Source organism: Hyperolius riggenbachi, chromosome 4 (assembly GCF_040937935.1).
Source record: "Hyperolius riggenbachi isolate aHypRig1 chromosome 4, aHypRig1.pri, whole genome shotgun sequence".
NCBI lineage: Eukaryota > Metazoa > Chordata > Amphibia > Anura > Hyperoliidae > Hyperolius > Hyperolius riggenbachi.
The window spans coordinates 1,219,038-1,238,780 of NC_090649.1; the positions used below are offsets into that span (position 1 = coordinate 1,219,038).

The following is a 19,743-nucleotide window of genomic DNA, read 5'->3' on the forward strand; positions in this document are numbered from 1 at the left end:
AGTCCACCAATCTCCATCCCACACGACTCCTCTAAACCAATCCCAACCCTCTGCTGCATGTATTGGAGTCCACCAACCTACATCCCACAAAGAGGCTGCCATTGGCTGATTAGCGTCTGTACAGAGCTGTGTTACATGGAATATACGCCATTATTTAAAGATTGCTTTTGGCCTCTACACTCTGTAGGAAACCTACAGGGAAGAAAGTGCACCAAACGGGTACTTACCTCAGGAAAGGTGGAAGCATCTCCATCCTCCTGCACCGGCCATTCCAGCAACTTCCTCTCTGCAAAACCGCTGCGCAGTAGCATGGACCCAATGGGGCTCAGCTAATTCCACCATGCTACTGCGCAGGTGCGGCCATACTGCAGGGAACGGCCTGATGGAGGCTCCGGGGTCCATGCTACTGCACAGGTGCGGCCATATTACGGCTAACGGCCTGATGGAGGCTCCGGGGTCCATGCTACTGCACAGGTGCGGCCATACTGCAGGGAACGGCCTGATGGAGGCTCCGGGGTCCATGCTACTGCACAGGTGCGCCCACACTGCAGGGAATGGCCTGATGGAGGCTTCGGGGTCCATGCTACTGCACAGGTGAGGCCACACTGCAGGGAACGGCCTGATTGAGGCTCCGGGGTCCATGCTACTGCGCAGGTGCGGCCATACTGCAGGGAACGGCCTGATGGAGGCTCCGGGATCCATGCTACTGCGCAGGCGCAGCCACACTGCAGGGAACAGCCTGATGGAGGCTCCGGGGTCCATGCTACTGCGCAGGCGCAGCCACACTGCAGGGAACAGCCTGATGGAGGCTCCGGGGTCCATGCTACTGCGCAGGCGCAGCCACACTGCAGGGAACAGCCTGATGGAGGCTCCGGGGTCCATGCTACTGCGCAGGCGCAGCCACACTGCAGGGAACGGCCTGATGGAGGCTCCGGGGTCCATGCTACTGCACAGGCGTGGCCATACTGCAGGGAACGGCCTGATGGAGGCTCCGGGGTCCATGCTACTGCGCAGGTGTGGCCACACTGCAGGGAACGGCCTGATGGAGGCTCCGGGGTCCATGCTACTGCGCAGGCGCAGCCACACTGCAGGGAACGGCCTGATGGAGGCTCCGAGGTCCATGCTACTGCGCAGGTGCGGCCATACTGCAGGGAACAGCCTGATGGAGGCTCCGGGGTCCATGCTACTGCGCACGTGCGCCCACACTGCAGGGAATGGCCTGATGGAGGCTCCGGGGTCCATGCTACTGCACAGGTGTGGCCACACTGCAAGGAACGGCCTGATGGAGGCTCCGAGGTCCATGCTACTGCGCAGGTGCGGCCATACTGCAGGGAACGGCCTGATGGAGGCTCCGGGGTCCATGCTACTGCGCACGTGCGCCCACACTGCAGGGATTGGCCTGATGGAGGCTCCGGGGTCCATGCTACTGCACAGGTGTGGCCACACTGCAAGGAACGGCCTGATGGAGGCTCCGGGGTCCATGCTACTGCACAGGTGCGGCCATACTGCAGGGAACGGCCTGATGGAGGCTCCGGGGTCCATGCTACTGCACAGGTGCGCCCACACTGCAGGGAATGGCCTGATGGAGGCTTCGGGGTCCATGCTACTGCACAGGTGAGGCCACACTGCAGGGAACGGCCTGATTGAGGCTCCGGGGTCCATGCTACTGCGCAGGTGCGGCCATACTGCAGGGAACGGCCTGATGGAGGCTCCGGGGTCCATGCTACTGCGCAGGCGCAGCCACACTGCAGGGAACAGCCTGATGGAGGCTCCGGGGTCCATGCTACTGCGCAGGCGCAGCCACACTGCAGGGAACGGCCTGATGGAGGCTCCGGGGTCCATGCTACTGCACAGGCGTGGCCATACTGCAGGGAACGGCCTGATGGAGGCTCCGGGGTCCATGCTACTGCGCAGGTGTGGCCACACTGCAGGGAACGGCCTGATGGAGGCTCCGGGGTCCATGCTACTGCGCAGGCGCAGCCACACTGCAGGGAACGGCCTGATGGAGGCTCCGAGGTCCATGCTACTGCGCAGGTGCGGCCATACTGCAGGGAACAGCCTGATGGAGGCTCCGGGGTCCATGCTACTGCGCACGTGCGCCCACACTGCAGGGAATGGCCTGATGGAGGCTCCGGGGTCCATGCTACTGCGCAGGTGTGGCCACACTGCAAGGAACGGCCTGATGGAGGCTCCGGGGTCCATGCTATTGCGCAGGTGTGGCCATACTGCAAGGAACGGCCTGATGGAGGCTCCGGGGTCCATGCTACTGCGCAGGTGCAGCCACACTGCAGGGAACGGCCTGATGGAAGCTCCGGGGTCCATGCTACTGCGCACGGTGCAGCCACACTGCAGGGAACGGCCTGATGGAGGCTCCGGCGTCCATGCTACTGCGCACGTGCGCCCACACTGCAGGGATTGGCCTGATGGAGGCTCCGGGGTCCATGCTACTGCGCAGGTGCGGCCACACTGCAGGGAACGGCATGATGGAGGCTCCAGGGTCCATGCTACTGCGCAGGCGCAGCCACACTGCAGGGAACGGCCTGATGGAGGCTCCGGGGTCCATGCTACTGCGCAGGTGTGGCCATACTGCAGGGAACGGCCTGATGGAGGCTCCGGGGTCCATGCTACTGCGCAGGTGTGGCCATACTGCAGGGAACGGCCTGATGGAGGCTCCGGGGTCCATGCTACTGCGCAGGTGTGGCCATACTGCAGGGAACAGCCTGATGGAGGCTCCGAGGCTTCCCCCGACCGAGGTAAGTATCTACATTCAAGTACTGAGAGCATAATTATATCATTGATGGAGAAATGTGGCCAATATCCACTTTATACTGATCTCATTCCAGCAGCTCTTCAGTCACTGAGGGTTTCTACCCGGCCTCTCCAGGAAATCACAGCAATAAACATCACATGTACAACTAACAACTTACAAGGCTGCACACCACCTAATACAGCACATCTCACCTCCTCCTTCCCGTCCATCCCCGGGAGCATTTCCTCCTCCTCCTCCTCCTCTTCTTCTTCCTCCTCCTCGCTGTCCTCCTCCTCTTCCTCATTCTCAGCCTCCTCGCTGCTGTACTCTTCCTCGCTGCATTCCTGGGGAGAACAAACCATTATTGTCAGTCTCAGCATGGAAGCCATGGAGATGGTACAGCACACCCTCCACAACAGTCTACATCACTCCCACATATAAACACCCTCAAAACTGAAAGGGAACAGGACCACTCACCTCACTATCCTCTTCGTCCTCTTCTGCCTCTGACTCTTCACTGTCCTCAAAGAATTTGGACTTCTCTGTGCTGTGCTGTGGCTGGGGAGAGGGGGAAGAGGAGGAGCAGGATGGGCCGGCATCTCCCGTGGAAGAGGACACCGCTTCCTCAACCCCCTTTGAAGAACTTCCTGAAGCTTCGGTGCCATCTCCTGATGGTCCATCTGATGATGAGGAGATGTTGGAGGAGGTGGAGGAAGAGCCAGAATCTTTCTTGCCATTCTTACATTGGTCCTCTGAGTCCAGGTCTCCATTAATGCTACTTTCCTTGGCCTTCTCCTCAGAGTCAGGTTTGTCGGCAGTCTGCTGGATGCCTTTGTTCCGTGCCCCTTTCCCACAATTCTGCCCGTAACGGGTCAGGAGTTCTTCTATGGTCATGGTAGCCTCCTCATGTAACAAAACGGCCTCCTCGTTATCCACTGCAAGGAAAACAAAAGCCCAATTAGATCCATAACCAATTCAGCAAGGCCCTCAACATCCCATGACAAACACCACACTCCAGTACTCACCATCGTCTTCATCTGCTACCTTGTTCTTGTCTTCGTGGTCTTGGATGGGTCGTCCTGCCATCTCTGACAATTCCTTTATCACATTCTCCTGGGTCAGTTTCTCATCGATAGCAAGAAAAGCGTCCTCCAAAGCCTGGTATCAGTGGTAAACTATTTATATGCCAAGTCTCCACTACAATCCCTCCACAGGCCCCAATAAGCACGGACAAGTCCAACACACTGCAAAGCCGTATCAAACCTCACACTTCCCACCCTGACCAAAACCTCACACTCCCCAACCACTGCTGCCCTAACCAATACCTCCCACTCCCCAACCACTGCAGCCCTGACCAATACCTCACACTCCCCAACCACTGCAGCCCTGACCAATACCTCACACTCCCCAACCACTGCAGCCCTGACCAATACCTCACACTCCCCAACCACTGCAGCCTGACCAATACCTCACACTCCCCAACCACTGCAGCCTGACCAATACCTCACACTCCCCAACCACTGCAGCCTGACCAATACCTCACACTCCCCAACCACTGTAGCCCTGACCAATACCTCTCACTCCCCAACCACTGCAAGCCTGACCAATACCTCACACTCCCCAACCACTGCAAGTCTGACCAATACCTCACACTGCCCAACCACGCAGCCCTGACCAATACCTCACACTTCCCAACCATTGCAGCCTGACCAATACCTCACACTGACCAACACCTCACACTGCCCAACCACTGCAGCCCTGACCAATACCTCCCACTCCCCAACCACTGCAGCCCTGACCAATACCTCACACTCCCCAACCACTGCAGCCCTGACCAATACCTCTCACTCCCCAACCACTGCAGCCCTGACCAATACCTCACACTCCCAAACCACTGCAGCCCTGACCAATACCTCACACTGCCCAACCACTGCAGCCCTGACCAATACCTCACACTCCCCAACCACTGCAGCCTGACCAATACCTCACACTCCCCAACCACTGCAGCCCTGACCAATACCTCTCACTCCCCAACCACTGCAGCCTGACCAATACCTCACACTCCCCAACCACTGCAAGCCTGACCAATACCTCACACTTCCCAACCACTGCAGCCTGACCAATACCTCACACTCCCCAACCACTGCAGCCCTGACCAATACCTCACACTCCCCAACCACTGCAAGCCTGACCAATACCTCACACTCCCCAACCACTGCAAGCCTGACCAATACCTCACACTGCCCAACCACGCAGCCCTGACCAATACCTCACACTTCCCAACCATTGCAGCCTGACCAATACCTCACACTGCCCAACACCTCACACTGCCCAACCACTGCAGCCCTGACCAATACCTCCCACTCCCCAACCACTGCAGCCCTGACCAATCCCTCACACTCCCCAACCACTGCAGCCCTGACCAATACCTCACACTCTCCAACCACTGCAGCCCTGACCAATACCTCACACTCCCCAACCACTGCAGCCCTGACCAATACCTCACACTCCCCAACCACTGCAGCCCTGACCAATACCTCACACTCCCCAACCACTGCAGCCCTGACCAATACCTCACACTGCCCAACCACTGCAGCCCTGACCAATACCTCACACTCCCCAACCACTGCAGCCTGACCAATACCTCACACTGCCCAACCACTGCAGCCCTGACCAATACCTCACACTGCCCAACCACTGCAGCCTGACCAATACCTCACACTGCCCAACCACGCAGCCCTGACCAATACCTCACACTCCCCAACCACTGCAGCCCTGACCAATACCTCACACTGCCCAACCACTGCAGCCCTGACCAAATACCTCACACTCCCCAACCACTGCAGCCTGACCAATACCTCACACTGCCCAACCACTGCAGCCCTGACCAATACCTCACACTGCCCAACCACTGCAGCCTGACCAATACCTCACACTGCCCAACCACTGCAGCCCTGACCAATACCTCACACTTCCCAACCATTGCAGCCTGACCAATACCTCACACTCCCCAACCACTGCAGCCCTGACCAATACCTCACACTCCCCAACCACTGCAGCCCTGACCAATACCTCACACTCCCCAACCACTGCAGCCCTGACCAATACCTCACACTCTCCAACCACTGCAGCCCTGACCAATACCTCACACTCTCCAACCACTGCAGCCCTGACCAATACCTCACACTGCCCAACCACTGCAGCCTGACCAATACCTCACACTGCCCAACCAATCAGCCCTGACCAATACCTCACACTTCCCAACCACTGCAGCCCTGACCAATACCTCACACTCCCAAACCACTGCAGCCCTGACCAATACCTCACACTGCCCAACCACTGCAGCCCTGACCAATACCTCACACTCCCCAACCACTGCAGCCATGACCAATACCTCCCACTCCCCAACCACTGCAGCCTGACCAATACCTCACATTCCCCAACCACTGCAGCCCTGACCAATACCTCTCACTCCCCAACCACTGCAGCCCTGACCAATACCTCCCACTCCCCAACCACTGCAGCCTGACCAATACCTCCCACTCCCCAACCACTGCAGCCCTGACCAATACCTCCCACTCCCCAACCACTGCAGCCCTGACCAATACCTCACACTTCCCAACCACTGCAGCCTGACCAATACCTCCCACTCCCCAACCACTGCAGCCTGACCAATACCTCCCACTCCCCAACCACTGCAGCCCTGACCAATACCTCACACTCCCCAACCACTGCAGCCCTGACCAATACCTCACACTTCCCAACCACTGCAGCCCTGACCAATACCTCACACTCCCAAACCACTGCAGCCTGACCAATACCTCACACTCCCCAACCACTGCAGCCCTGACCAATACCTCACACTCCCCAACCACTGCAGCCCTGACCAATACCTCACACTCCCCAACCACTGCAGCCCTGACCAATACCTCACACTGCCCAACCTTTGCAGCCCTGACCAATACCTCACACTCCCCAACCACTGCAGCCCTGACCAATACCTCACACTCCCCAACCACTGCAGCCTGAACAATACCTCACACTCCCCAACCACTGCAGCCTGACCAATACCTCACACTTCCCAACCATTGCAGCCTGACCAATACCTCTCACTCCCCAACCACTGCAAGCCTGACCAATACCTCACACTCCCCCAACCACTGCAGCCTGACCAATACCTCACACTCCCCAACCACGCAGCCCTGACCAATACCTCACACTTCCCAACCACTGCAGCCCTGACCAATACCTCTCACTGCCCAACCACTGCAGCCTGACCAATACCTCACACTCCCCAACCACTGCAGCCTGACCAATACCTCACACTGCCCAACCACCACAGCCTGACCAATACCTCACACTGCCCAACCACGCAGCCCTGACCAATACCTCACACTCCCCCAACCACTGCAGCCTGAGCAATACCTCACACTGCCCAACCACGCAGCCCTGACCAGTACCTCACACTCCCCAACCACTGCAGCCTGACCAATACCTCACACTCCACAACCACTGCAGCCCTGACCAATACCTCTCACTGCCCAACCACTGCAGCCTGACCAATACCTCACACTCCCCAACCACTGCAGCCTGACCAATACCTCCCACTCCCCAACCACTGCAGCCTGACCAATACCTCACACTCCCCCAACCACTGCAGCCTGACCAATACCTCACACTCCCCAACCACTGCAGCCTGACCAATACCTCACACTCCCCAACCACTGCAGCCCTGACCAATACCTCACACTCCCCAACCACTGCAACCTGACCAATACCTCCCACTCCCCAACCACTGCAGCCCTGACCAATACCTCACACTGCCCAACCACTGCAGCGCTGACCAATACCTCACACTCCCCAACCACTGCAGCCCTGACCAATACCTCACACTCCCCAACCACTGCAGCCTGACCAATACCTCACACTCCCCAACCACTGCAGCCCTGACCAATACCTCACACTCCCCAACCACTGCAGCCTGACCAATACCTCACACTCCCCAACCACTGCAGCCTGACCAATACCTCACACTGCCCAACCACTGAGGCCCTGACCAATACCTCACACTCCCCAACCACTGCAGCCCTGACCAATACCTCACACTCCCCAACCACTGCAGCCCTGACCAATACCTCATACTCCCCAACCACTGCAGCCTGACCAATACCTCACACTGCCCAACCACCACAGCCTGACCAATACCTCACACTGCCCAACCACGCAGCCCTGACCAGTACCTCACACTCCCCAACCACTGCAGCCCTGACCAATACCTCACACTCCCCAACCACTGCAGCCTGACCAATACCTCACACTCCCCAACCACTGCAGCCTGACCAATACCTCACACTTCCCAACCATTGCAGCCTGACCAATACCTCACACTCCCCAACCACTGCAGCCCTGACCAATACCTCACACTCCCCAACCACTGCAGCCTGACCAATACCTCACACTGCCCAACCACCACAGCCTGACCAATACCTCACACTGCCCAACCACGCAGCCCTGACCAGTACCTCACACTCCCCAACCACTGCAGCCCTGACCAATACCTCACACTCCCCAACCACTGCAGCCTGACCAATACCTCTCACTCTCCAACCACTGCAGCCTGACCAATACCTCTCACTGCCCAACCACTGCAGCCCTGACCAATACCTCACACTTCCCAACCATTGCAGCCTGACCAATACCTCACACTGCCCAACCACTGCAGCCTTACCAATACCTCACACTCCCCAACCACTGCAGCCTGACCAATACCTCACACTCCCCAACCACTGCAGCCTGACCAATACCTCTCACTGCCCAACCACTGCAGCCCTGACCAATACCTCACACTTCCCAACCATTGCAGCCTGACCAATATCTGACACTCCCCAACCACTGCAGCCCTGACCAATACCTCACACTCCCCAACCACTGCAGCCTGACCAATACCTCACACTCCCCCAACCACTGCAGCCCTGACCAATACCTCACACTCCCCAACCACTGCAGCCCTGCCCAATACCTCACACTCCCCAACCACTGCAGCCCTGACCAATACCTCACACTCCCCAACCACTGCAGCCTGACCAATACCTCACACTCCCCCAACCACTGCAGCCCTGACCAATACCTCACACTCCCCAACCACTGCAGCCCTGCCCAATACCTCACACTCCCCAACCACTGCAGCCCTGACCAATACCTCACACTCCCAAACCACTGCAGCCCTGACCAATACCTCACACTCCCCAACCACTGCAGCCTGACCAATACCTCACACTCCCCAACCACTGCAGCCCTGACCAATACCTCTCACTCCCCAACCACTGCAGCCCTGACCAATACCTCACACTCCCCAACCACTGCAGCCTGACCAATACCTCACACTCCCCAACCACTGCAGCCCTGACCAATACCTCACACTGCCCAACCACTGCAGCCTGACCAATACCTCTCACTCCCCAACCACTGCAGCCCTGACCAATACTTCACACTCCCCAACCACTGCAGCCCTGCCCAATACCTCACACTCCCCAACCACGCAGCCCTGACCAATACCTCACACTCCCCAACCACTGCAGCCCTGACCAATACCTCACACTCCCCAACCACTGCAGCCCTGACCAATACCTCACACTCCCCAACCACTGCAGCCCTGACCAATACCTCACACTCCCCAACCACTGCAGCCCTGACCAATACCTCACACTCCCCAACCTTTTTTACTTCCCAACCACTGCAGCCCTGACCAATACCTCACACTCCCTAACCACTGCAGCCTGACCAATACCTCACACTCCCCAACCACTGCAGCCCTGACCAATACCTCACACTCCCCAACCACTGCAGCCCTGACCAATACCTCACACTCCCCAACCACTGCAGCCCTGACCAATACCTCACACTCCCCAACCACTGCAGCCCTGACCAATACCTAACACTCCCCAACCACTGCAGCCCTGACCAATACCTCACACTCCCCAACCACTGCAGCCCTGACCAATACCTCACACTGCCCAACCACTGCAGCCCTGACCAATACCTCACACTCCCCAACCACTGCAGCCCTGACCAATACCTCACACTCCCCAACCACTGCAGCCTGACCAATACCTCACACTCCCCAACCACTGCAGCCCTGACCAATACCTCACACTCCCCAACCACTGCAGCCCTGACCAATACCTCACACTCCCCAACCACTGCAGCCCTGACCAATACCTCACACTCCCCAACCACTGCAGCCCTGACCAATACCTCACACTTCCCAACCAATGCAGCCTGACCAATACCTCACACTCCCCAACCACTGCAGCCCTGACCAATACCTCACACTCCCCAACCACTGCAGCCCTGACCAATACCTCACACTCCCCAACCACTGCAGCCCTGACCAATACCTCACACTCCCCAACCACGCAGCCGTGACCAATACCTCACACTCCCCAACCACGCAGCCCTGACCAATACCTCACACTCCCCAACCACTGCATACTTCCCACATCTGCTTGCTCTCTCACTTCCTTCTCCCTCTCTCACAGCACATTCATGTGGAATACAGACCCACCTTCTGTAGTTTGCCCTCCTTATAGGCCTTCTGCTCCTTGATGATATCAGGTAGGTACTTGGAACAATACAAGGCCACTTCTTCTCCTGAAAAATAGAAGGGCAAGGCTATTGCATTAATACCAGGAGGTGAAAACGAGAGCACTGCATGACCAGAGGGGGGGGGGGGGGGGGGGGGGGGGTATGTGGGGACCAGATCACTGGGGTCATACAGCAAACGGTTGTGAAGGGGTCAGTGTAGGCGGGGATTATACAACAGACTGTTATGAAGTGGTCAGTGAAGGTGGGGATTATAAAGCAGACTGTTATGAAGGGGTCAGTGTAGGCGGGGATTATACAACAGACAGTTATGAAGGGGTCAGTGTAGGCAGGATTATACAGCAGATGTTATGAAGGGGGTCAGTGTAGGCGGGGATTATACAGCAGACAGTTATGAAGGGGTCAGTGTAGGCAGGATTATACAGCAGGCAGTTATGAAGGGGTCCATGTAGGCAGGATTATACAGCAGAGAGTTATGAAGGGGTCCGTGTAGGCAGGATTATACAGCAGATAGTTATGAAGGGGTCAGTGTAGGCAGGATTATACAGCAGACAGTTGTGAAGGGGTCAGTGTAGGCAGGATTATACAGCAGCCAGTTATGAAGGGGTCCGTGTAGGCAGGATTATACAGCAGACAGTTATGAAGGGGTCAGTGAAGGCGGGGATTATACAGCAGACAGTTATGAAGAGATCCATGTAGGCAGTGATTTATACAGCAGATGGTTATGAAGGGGTCAGTGTAGGCGGGGATTATACAGCAGATGTGTGAGGGATTGCGGAGAAAACCACCGCGCGCTCTGACAGTTAGGCGGTGGTGTCCGCGTACAGTGCGGCGGGTTCCCCGCAGCAACATGCGTCTGGTTTATGTGGACCTAGTAGTGCACACAGATGGAGAGCTGCGCGCGCCGCAAGACAGGCTCTTTATGCCAATGGGAGAAGGGTTAGCTGATCGAGGCGGTCAGCTGATCCCAGCTCAGCAGGTGATTGGTTGACGGGAGCTGGGCGGTGCTGTGGAGCGCTTCCCTATATATACCTCTTGCTGTTCAGTTGCTGGTTGTCTGGCGTTGCGAATACCTATGTGTTAGCACTCAGACCTTAGTCAGATCTTCAGTGTGGTTGAACCAGGTGGACCTGGGAATCCACACTTAGCCAGTTTACTGTGTATTATCTGTGTTATTCCTTAGACCAGTTCCAGGGTGTAGAGACCACGGACCTCACACCCCAGACTAGGAATACTGTGTATCATCTGTGTTATTCCTTAGATCAGTTCCAGGGTGTAAGACCACGGACCTCACTCTCTAGACTAGGCATTATTGGATTTCTGTTTATGACTTGTGCTCTCCTGACTTCTCTTCTGCTTTCTGATTCGGTACCTTTGCTCATCTGACCTACTGTTGCCGACCCTGCCTGTCCCTGGTTACTGAATCAGTCTCCTGTCTCTGTACCTTATCTGCCCGTGTGTTGCCGACCCGGCCTGTCCGACCTCCCTGGCCGTCACCCACCCCTTGGGTGCTCAGCCCTCCTGCAGGGGTCCCCTGCTCCTCAGAGGGGACCTTCCTGCAAACCAGTCAGAGACTCCCCCTCCTGGAGTCCTTGACTGCAGTAGAGTCCTTCTCTACTTATTGGACCACCTGCTACCCCGGTGGTCCAATTCCTACTGTTACACCAAACACTTACACGCTTCAGGTGTCTAGAGGTTAGTCAAACTTGGATTATTGGCGATTCTGCAGATCATCAATAATCAGGCATATCTGTATTCTTGGTGATACTGCAGATCGCCAAGAATCAGATTCTCTCTGGTTGCTGACACCTATCGTTACAAGATGGTTATGAAGATATGAGTGTAGGCGGGGATTATACAACAGATGGTTATGAAGGGGTCAGTGTAGGTGGGGATTATACAACAGATGGTTATGAAGGGGTCAGTGTAGGCGGGATTATACAGCAGATGGTTATGAAGGGGTCAGTGTAGGCGGGGATTATACAGCAGATGTTATGAAGGGGTCAGTGTAGGTGGTGATTATACAGCAGATGATGATGAAGGGGTCAGTGTAGGCAGGATTATACAGCAGACGTTATGAAGGGGTCAGTGTAGGCAGGATTATACAGCAAATGGTTGTGAAGGGGTCAGTGTAGGTAGGATTATACAGCAGATGTTATGAAGGGGTCAGTGTAGGCGGTGATTATACAGCAGGTGGTTATGAAGGGGTCAGTGTAGGCGGGGATTATACAGCAGATGGTTATGAAGGGGTGAGTGTAGGTGGGGATTATACAGCAAATGGTTGTGAAGAGTTCACTGTAGGCGGGGATTATACAGCAGGTGGTTATGAAGGGGTCAGTGTAGGTGGGGATTATACAACAGATGGTTATGAAGGGGTCAGTGTAGGTGGGGATTATACAGCAGATGGTTATGAAGGGGTCAGTGTAGGTGGGGATTATACAGCAGATGGTTATGAAGGGGTCAGTGTAGGTGGGGATTATACAGCAGATGGTTATGAAGGGGTCAGTGTAGGTGGGGATTATACAGCAGATGGTTATGAAGGGGTCAGTGTAGGCAAGATTATACAGCAGATGTTATGAAGGGGTCAGTGTAGGCAGGATTATACAGCAAATGGTTATGACGAAATCAGTGAAGGCAGGATTATACAGCAGTTGGTTATGAAGGGGTCAGTGTAGGCAGGATTATACAGCAGATGGTTATGAAGGGGTCAGTGTAGGCGGGGATTATAAAGCAGACAGTTATGAAGGGGTCAGTGTAGGTGGTGATTATACAGCAGATGGTGATGAAGGGGTCAGTGTAGGCAGGATTATACAGCAGATGTTATGAAGGGGTCAGTGTAGGCAGGATTATACAGCAAATGGTTGTGAAGAGTTCACTGTAGGCGGGGATTATACAGCAGGTGGTTATGAAGGGGTCAGTGTAGGTGGGGATTATACAACAGATGGTTATTAAGTGGTCAGTGTAGGCGGGGATTATACAACAGATGGTTATGAAGGGGTCAGTGTAGGTGGGGATTATACAGCAAATGGTTGTGAAGAGTTCACTGTAGGCGGGGATTATACAGCAGGTGGTTATGAAGTGGTCAGTGTAGGCGGGGATTATAAAGCAGACAGTTATGAAGTGGTCAGTGAAGGTGGGGATTATACAGCAGATGGTTATGAAGGGGTCAGTGTAGGCAGGGATTATACAGCAGGTGGTTATGAAGGGGGTCACTGTAGGTGGGGATTATACAGCAGATGTTATGAAGGGATCCGTGTAGGCGGGGATTATACAGCAGATGTTATGAAGGGGTCCGTGCAGGCAGGATTATACAGAGGATGGTTATGAAGGGATCCGTGTAGGCAGGATTATACAGAGGATGGTTATGAAGGGGTCAGTGTAGGCGGGATTATACAGCAGATGGTTATGAAGGGGTCAGTGTAGGCGGGATTATACAGCAGATGTTATGAAGTGGTCAGTGTAGGTGGGGATTATACAGCAGATGTTATGAAGTGGTCAGTGTAGGCGGGATTATACAGCAGATGTTATGAAGGGGTCCGTGTAGGCAGGATTATACAGAGGATGGTTATGAAGGGATCCGTGTAGGCAGGATTATACAGAGGATGGTTATGAAGGGGTCAGTGTAGGCGGGATTATACAGCAGATGGTTATGAAGGGGTCAGTGTAGGCGGGATTATACAGCAGATGTTATGAAGTGGTCAGTGTAGGTGGGGATTATACAGCAGATGGTTATGAAGTGGTCAGTGTAGGCAGGATTATACAGCAGATGTTATGAAGTGGTCAGTGTAGGCAGAATTATACAGCAGATGTTATGAAGGGGTCAGTGTAGGCAGGATTATACAGCAGATGGTTATGAAGGGGTCAGTGTAGGCAGGATTATACAGCAGATAGTTATGAAGGGGTCAGTGTAGGCAGGATTATACAGCAGATGGTTATGAAGGGGTCAGTGTAGGCGGGGATTATACAGCAGATGGTTATGAAGGGGTCAGTGTAGGCGGGGATTATACAGCAGATGGTTATGAAGGGGTCAGTGTAGGCGGGGATTATACAGCAGATGGTTATGAAGGGGTCAGTGTAGGCGGGGATTATACAGCAGATGGTTATGAAGGAGTCAGTATAGGCAGGATTATACAGCAGACAGTTATGAAGGGGTCAGTATAGGCAGGATTATACAGCAGACAGTTATGAAGGGGTCAGTGTAGGCAGGATTATACAGCAGACAGTTATGAAGGGGTCAGTGTAGGCAGGATTATACAGCAGACAGTTATTAAGGGGTCAGTGTAGGCAGGATTATACAGCAGACAGTTATTAAGGGGTCAGTGTAGGCGGGGGTTATACAGCAGATGGTTATGAAGTGGTCAGTGAAGGTGGGGATTATACAGCAGACAGTTATGAAGAGATCAGTGTAGGCAGGATTATACAGCAGATGTTATGAAGTGGTCAGTGTAGGTGGGGATTATACAGCAGATGGTTATGAAGTGGTCAGTGTAGGCAGAATTATACAGCAGATGTTATGAAGGGGTCAGTGTAGGCAGGATTATACAGCAGATGGTTATGAAGGGGTCAGTGTAGGCGGGGATTATACAGCAGATGGTTATGAAGGGGTCAGTGTAGGCAGGATTATACAGCAGATGTTATGAAGTGGTCAGTGTAGGCAGGGATTATACAGCAGATGGTTATTAAGGGGTCAGTGTAGGCGGGGGTTATACAGCAGATGGTTATGAAGTGGTCAGTGAAGGTGGGGATTATACAGCAGACAGTTATGAAGAGATCAGTGTAGGCAGGATTATACAGCAGATGTTATGAAGGGATCCGTGTAGGCGGGGATTATACAGCAGATGGTTATGAAGGGGTCAGGGTAGGCAGGGATTATACAGCAGACAGTTATGAAGGGGTCAGTGTAGGCGGGGATTATACAGCAGATGGTTGTGAAGGGGTCAGGGTAGGCAGGATTATACAGCAGACAGTTATGAAGGGGTCAGTGTAGGCGGGGATTATACAGCAGATGGTTATGAAGGGGTCAGTGTAGGTGGGGATTATACAGCAGATGGTTATGAAGGGGTCAGTGTAGGCGGGGATTATACAGCAGATAGTTATGAAGGGGTCAGTGTAGGTGGGGATTATACAGCAGATGGTTATGAAGGGGTCAGTGTAGGCGGGGATTATACAGAGGATGGTTATGAAGGGATCCGTGTAGGCGGGGATTATACAGCAGACAGTTATGAAGTGGTCAGTGAAGGTGGGGATTATACAGCAGACAGTTATGAAGAGATCAGTGTAGGCAGGATTATACAGCAGATGGTTATTAAGGGGTCAGTGTAGGCGGGGGTTATACAGCAGATGGTTATGAAGTGGTCAGTGAAGGTGGGGATTATACAGCAGACCGTTATGAAGATATCAGTGTAGGCAGGATTATACAGCAGATGGTTATTAAGGGGTCAGTGTAGGCGGGGGTTATACAGCAGACAGTTATGAAGTGGTCAGTGAAGGTGGGGATTATACAGCAGACAGTTATGAAGAGATCAGTGTAGGCAGGATTATACAGCAGATGGTTATTAAGGGGTCAGTGTAGGCGGGGGTTATACAGCAGATGGTTATGAAGTGGTCAGTGAAGGTGGGGATTATACAGCAGACCGTTATGAAGATATCAGTGTAGGCAGGATTATACAGCAGATGTTATGAAGGGACCCGTGTAGGCGGGGATTATACAGCAGATGGTTATGAAGGGGTCAGTGTAGGTGGGGATTATACAGCAGACAGTTATGAAGTGGTCAGTGTAGGTGGGGATTATACAGCAGATGGTTGTGAAGGGGTCAGTGTAGGCAGGATTATACAGCAGACAGTTATGAAGGGGTCAGTGTAGGCGGGGATTATACAGCAGATGGTTGTGAAGGGGTCAGTGTAGGCGGGGATTATACAGCAGACAGTTATGAAGTGGTCAGTGTAGGCAGGATTATACAGCAGATGGTTGTGAAGGGGTCAGTGTAGGCAGGGATTATACAGCAGACAGTTATGAAGGGGTCAGTGTAGGCGGGGATTATACAGCAGATGGTTGTGAAGGGGTCAGTGTAGGCGGGGATTATACAGCAGATGGTTGTGAAGGGGTCAGTGTAGGCAGGATTATACAGCAGATGGTTGTGAAGGGGTCAGTGTAGGCAGGATTATACAGCAGATGGTTGTGAAGGGGTCAGTGTAGGTGGGGATTATACAGCAGATGGTTGTGAAGGGGTCAGTGTAGGTAGGGATTATACAGCAGATGGTTGTGAAGGGGTCAGTGTAGGTGGGGATTATACAGCAGATGGTTGTGAAGGGGTCAGTGTAGGCAGGATTATACAGCAGATGGTTGTAAAGGGGTCAGTGTAGGCAGGATTATACAGCAGATGGTTGTGAAGGGGTCAGTGTAGGCGGGGATTATACAGCAGATGGTTGTGAAGGGGTCAGTGTAGGTGGGGATTATACAGCAGACAGTTATGAAGTGGTCAGTGTAGGTGGGGATTATACAGCAGATGGTTGTGAAGGGGTCAGTGTAGGCAGGGATTATACAGCAGATAGGTTACATAACCTGTCCCCTGCTCCTATTGGCCCACAAACACGCCCCCCAGCTTGACTCCTCCCCACCCATAGAAACACATTACCTGCCCATCACACAGTCCCCACCCCTTATGAACCATGTAATTGGTCCACCCATATACTCTTAGGTATATAAACCTTGATCTCCAGACTCACCGGTACAGAGGCGCTATTCGTGACCTTGAGACTATACTGGTGAGTCTGTTTTACTGCATTTTACTACATCTGATTGCATTGCGTTTTGCCACCCTAAATTTTCTCCCTACCCCCCCCCCTCCATTTTTTCCTCCCCCTCCCCCCCCCCCCCCCTTTTTATTCCACTAAGATTCTTACTCTTATAACAATCCTCGCACAGCCCCTCACCCCCTCTCCCAATATACCTCTAACCACAGCATTGTTCACCCATTATTCACGTTAACATAACTATACACCAAAAATCATCAGCACACATATACATTGGTCTAAGGACACGCTATCTGTCTCTGTCTTTACAGTGTACTCCTATCTGTTTATTGCCTGAGGAAGCGGGAACATACCCGTGAAACGCATTGCACTGTCTGTTTTGGAGTATATTAATAAACCTGTTGTCATAAAACTGACGGTATCTTGTCTGCTTCGGGAAGGCGAGTCCACCACCACCTCCTGAGGGATTTTAAGCCTTTTAGAACCTTTTATCCTGCTGGCGCCTCTGTTCACTCTTACATTATACAGCAGATGGTTATGAAGGGGTCAGTGTAGGCAGGATTATACAGCAGACTATTGAGAAGGGGTCAGTGTAGGTGGGGATTATACAGCAGACTATTGAGAAGGGGTCAGTGTAGGTGGGGATTATACAGCAGATGGTTATAAAGTGGTCAGTGTAGGTGGGGATTATACAGCAGATGTTATGAAGGGGTCAGTGTAGGCAGGATTATACAGCAGATGGTTATGAAGGGGTCAGTGTAGGCGGGGATTATACATCAGATGGTTATGAAGGGGTCAGTGTAAGCAGGGATTATACAGCAGATGTTACGAAGGGGTCAGTGTAGATCTCAGAGTTTGGATTCTTTACTAAGAATTGTATGGTGTGTAATAAATTGTCAGATGTATTCAACCTAAATGTTTTGTGTGCCAATATTCAGCACATACTAAACTTTATTGCTTGTATAACTATCAAATACAATGAAATAATGAAAGCGTGTGTTATAGTACGGTATGTAACATGAAAATACTATGTATGGAGAAGTGATTGCTAAGGTAGAAACCCTCACCCAAATAAGTAGCAGCGTGGTGATCAGTGGAAAATGCTGAACAAAGACTGATAATGGCAGGAAATGTACAGAGATGTTACATCCCCCTGTAAGTAGCAATGTGGTGATCAGTGGTGACTGTAATGCTAAACAGAGAATGATGATGGCAGGAGATACTGATAGCTGTACAGAGATGTTACATCCCCTGTAAGTAGCAATGTGGTGATCAGTGGTGACTGTAATGCTAAACAGAGAATGATGATGGCAGGAGATACTGATAGATGTACAGAGATGTTACATCCCCCTGTAAGTAGCAATGTGGTGATCAGTGGTAACTGTAATGCTAAACAGAGAATGATGATGGCAGGAGATACTGATAGATGTACAGAGATGTTACATCCCCCTGTAAGTAGCAATGTGGTGATCAGTGGTGACTGTAATGCTAAACAGAGAATGATGATGGCAGGAGATACTGATAGATGTACATAGATGTTACATCCCCCTGTAAGTAGCAATGTGGTGATCAGTGGTAACTGTAATGCTAAACAGAGAATGATGATGGCAGGAGATACTAATAGATGTACAGAGATGTTACATTCCCCTGTAAGTAGCAATGTAGTGATCAGTGGTAACTGTAATGCTAAACAGAGAATGATGATGGCAGGAGATACTGATAGATGTACAGAGATGTTACATCCCCTGTATGTAGCAATGTGGTGATCAGTGGTAACTGTAATGCTAAACAGAGAATGATGATGGCAGGAGATACTGATAGATGTACAGAGATGTTACATCCCCCTGTAAGCAGCAATGTGGTGATCAGTGGTAATTGTAATGCTAAACACAGAATGATGATGGCAGGGGATACTGATAGATGTACAGAGATGTTACATCCCCCTGTAAGTAGCAATGTGGTGATCAGTGGTAACTGTAATGCTAAACAGAGAATGATGATGGCAGGAGATACTGATAGATGTACAGAGATGTTACACCCCCCTGTAAGTAGCAATGTGGTGATCAGTGGTAACTGTAATGCTAAACAGAGAATGATGATGGCAGGAGATACTGATAGATGTACAGAGATGTTACACCCCCTGTAAGTAGCAATGTGGTGATCAGTGGTAACTGTAATGCTAAACAGAGAATGATGATGGCAGGAGATACTGATGGATGTACAGAGATGTTACATCCCCTGTAAGTAGCAATGTGGTGATCAGTGGTAACTGTAATGCTAAACAGAGAATGATGATGGCAGGAGATACTGATGGATGTACAGAGATGTTACATCCCCTGTAAGTAGCAATGTGGTGATCAGTGGTAACTGTAATGCTAAACAGAGAATGATGATGGCAGAAGATACTGATAGATGTACAGAGATGTTATATCCCCTGTAAGCAGCAATGTGGTGATCAGTGGTAACTGTAATGCTAAACAGAGAATGATGATGGCAGGGGATACTGATAGATGTACAGAGATGTTACATCCCCCTGTAAGTAGCAATGTGCTGTCAGTGGTAACTGTAATGCTAAACAGAGAATGATGATGGCAGGGGATACTGATAGATGTACAGAGATGTTACACCCCCCTGTAAGT

The 19,743-nt window shown here is 52.5% G+C and overlaps 1 protein-coding gene across 3 annotated transcripts in view; it reads right to left on the bottom strand.

The window, feature by feature from the left end:
- Positions 1-19,743, bottom strand: part of PPM1G (protein phosphatase, Mg2+/Mn2+ dependent 1G) — a 75,738-nt gene that overhangs the window by 46,211 nt on the left and 9,784 nt on the right. For all 3 annotated transcript variants that reach the window (XM_068279798.1, XM_068279800.1, XM_068279799.1), the window contains exons 3-6: positions 10,314-10,399; positions 3,775-3,907; positions 3,227-3,684; positions 2,962-3,093 (exon numbers count right to left, since the gene is read on the bottom strand). In XM_068279798.1, coding sequence (XP_068135899.1) covers positions 2,962-3,093; positions 3,227-3,684; positions 3,775-3,907; positions 10,314-10,399 — 809 coding nt within the window. The remainder of the gene's footprint in view (positions 1-2,961; positions 3,094-3,226; positions 3,685-3,774; positions 3,908-10,313; positions 10,400-19,743) is intronic.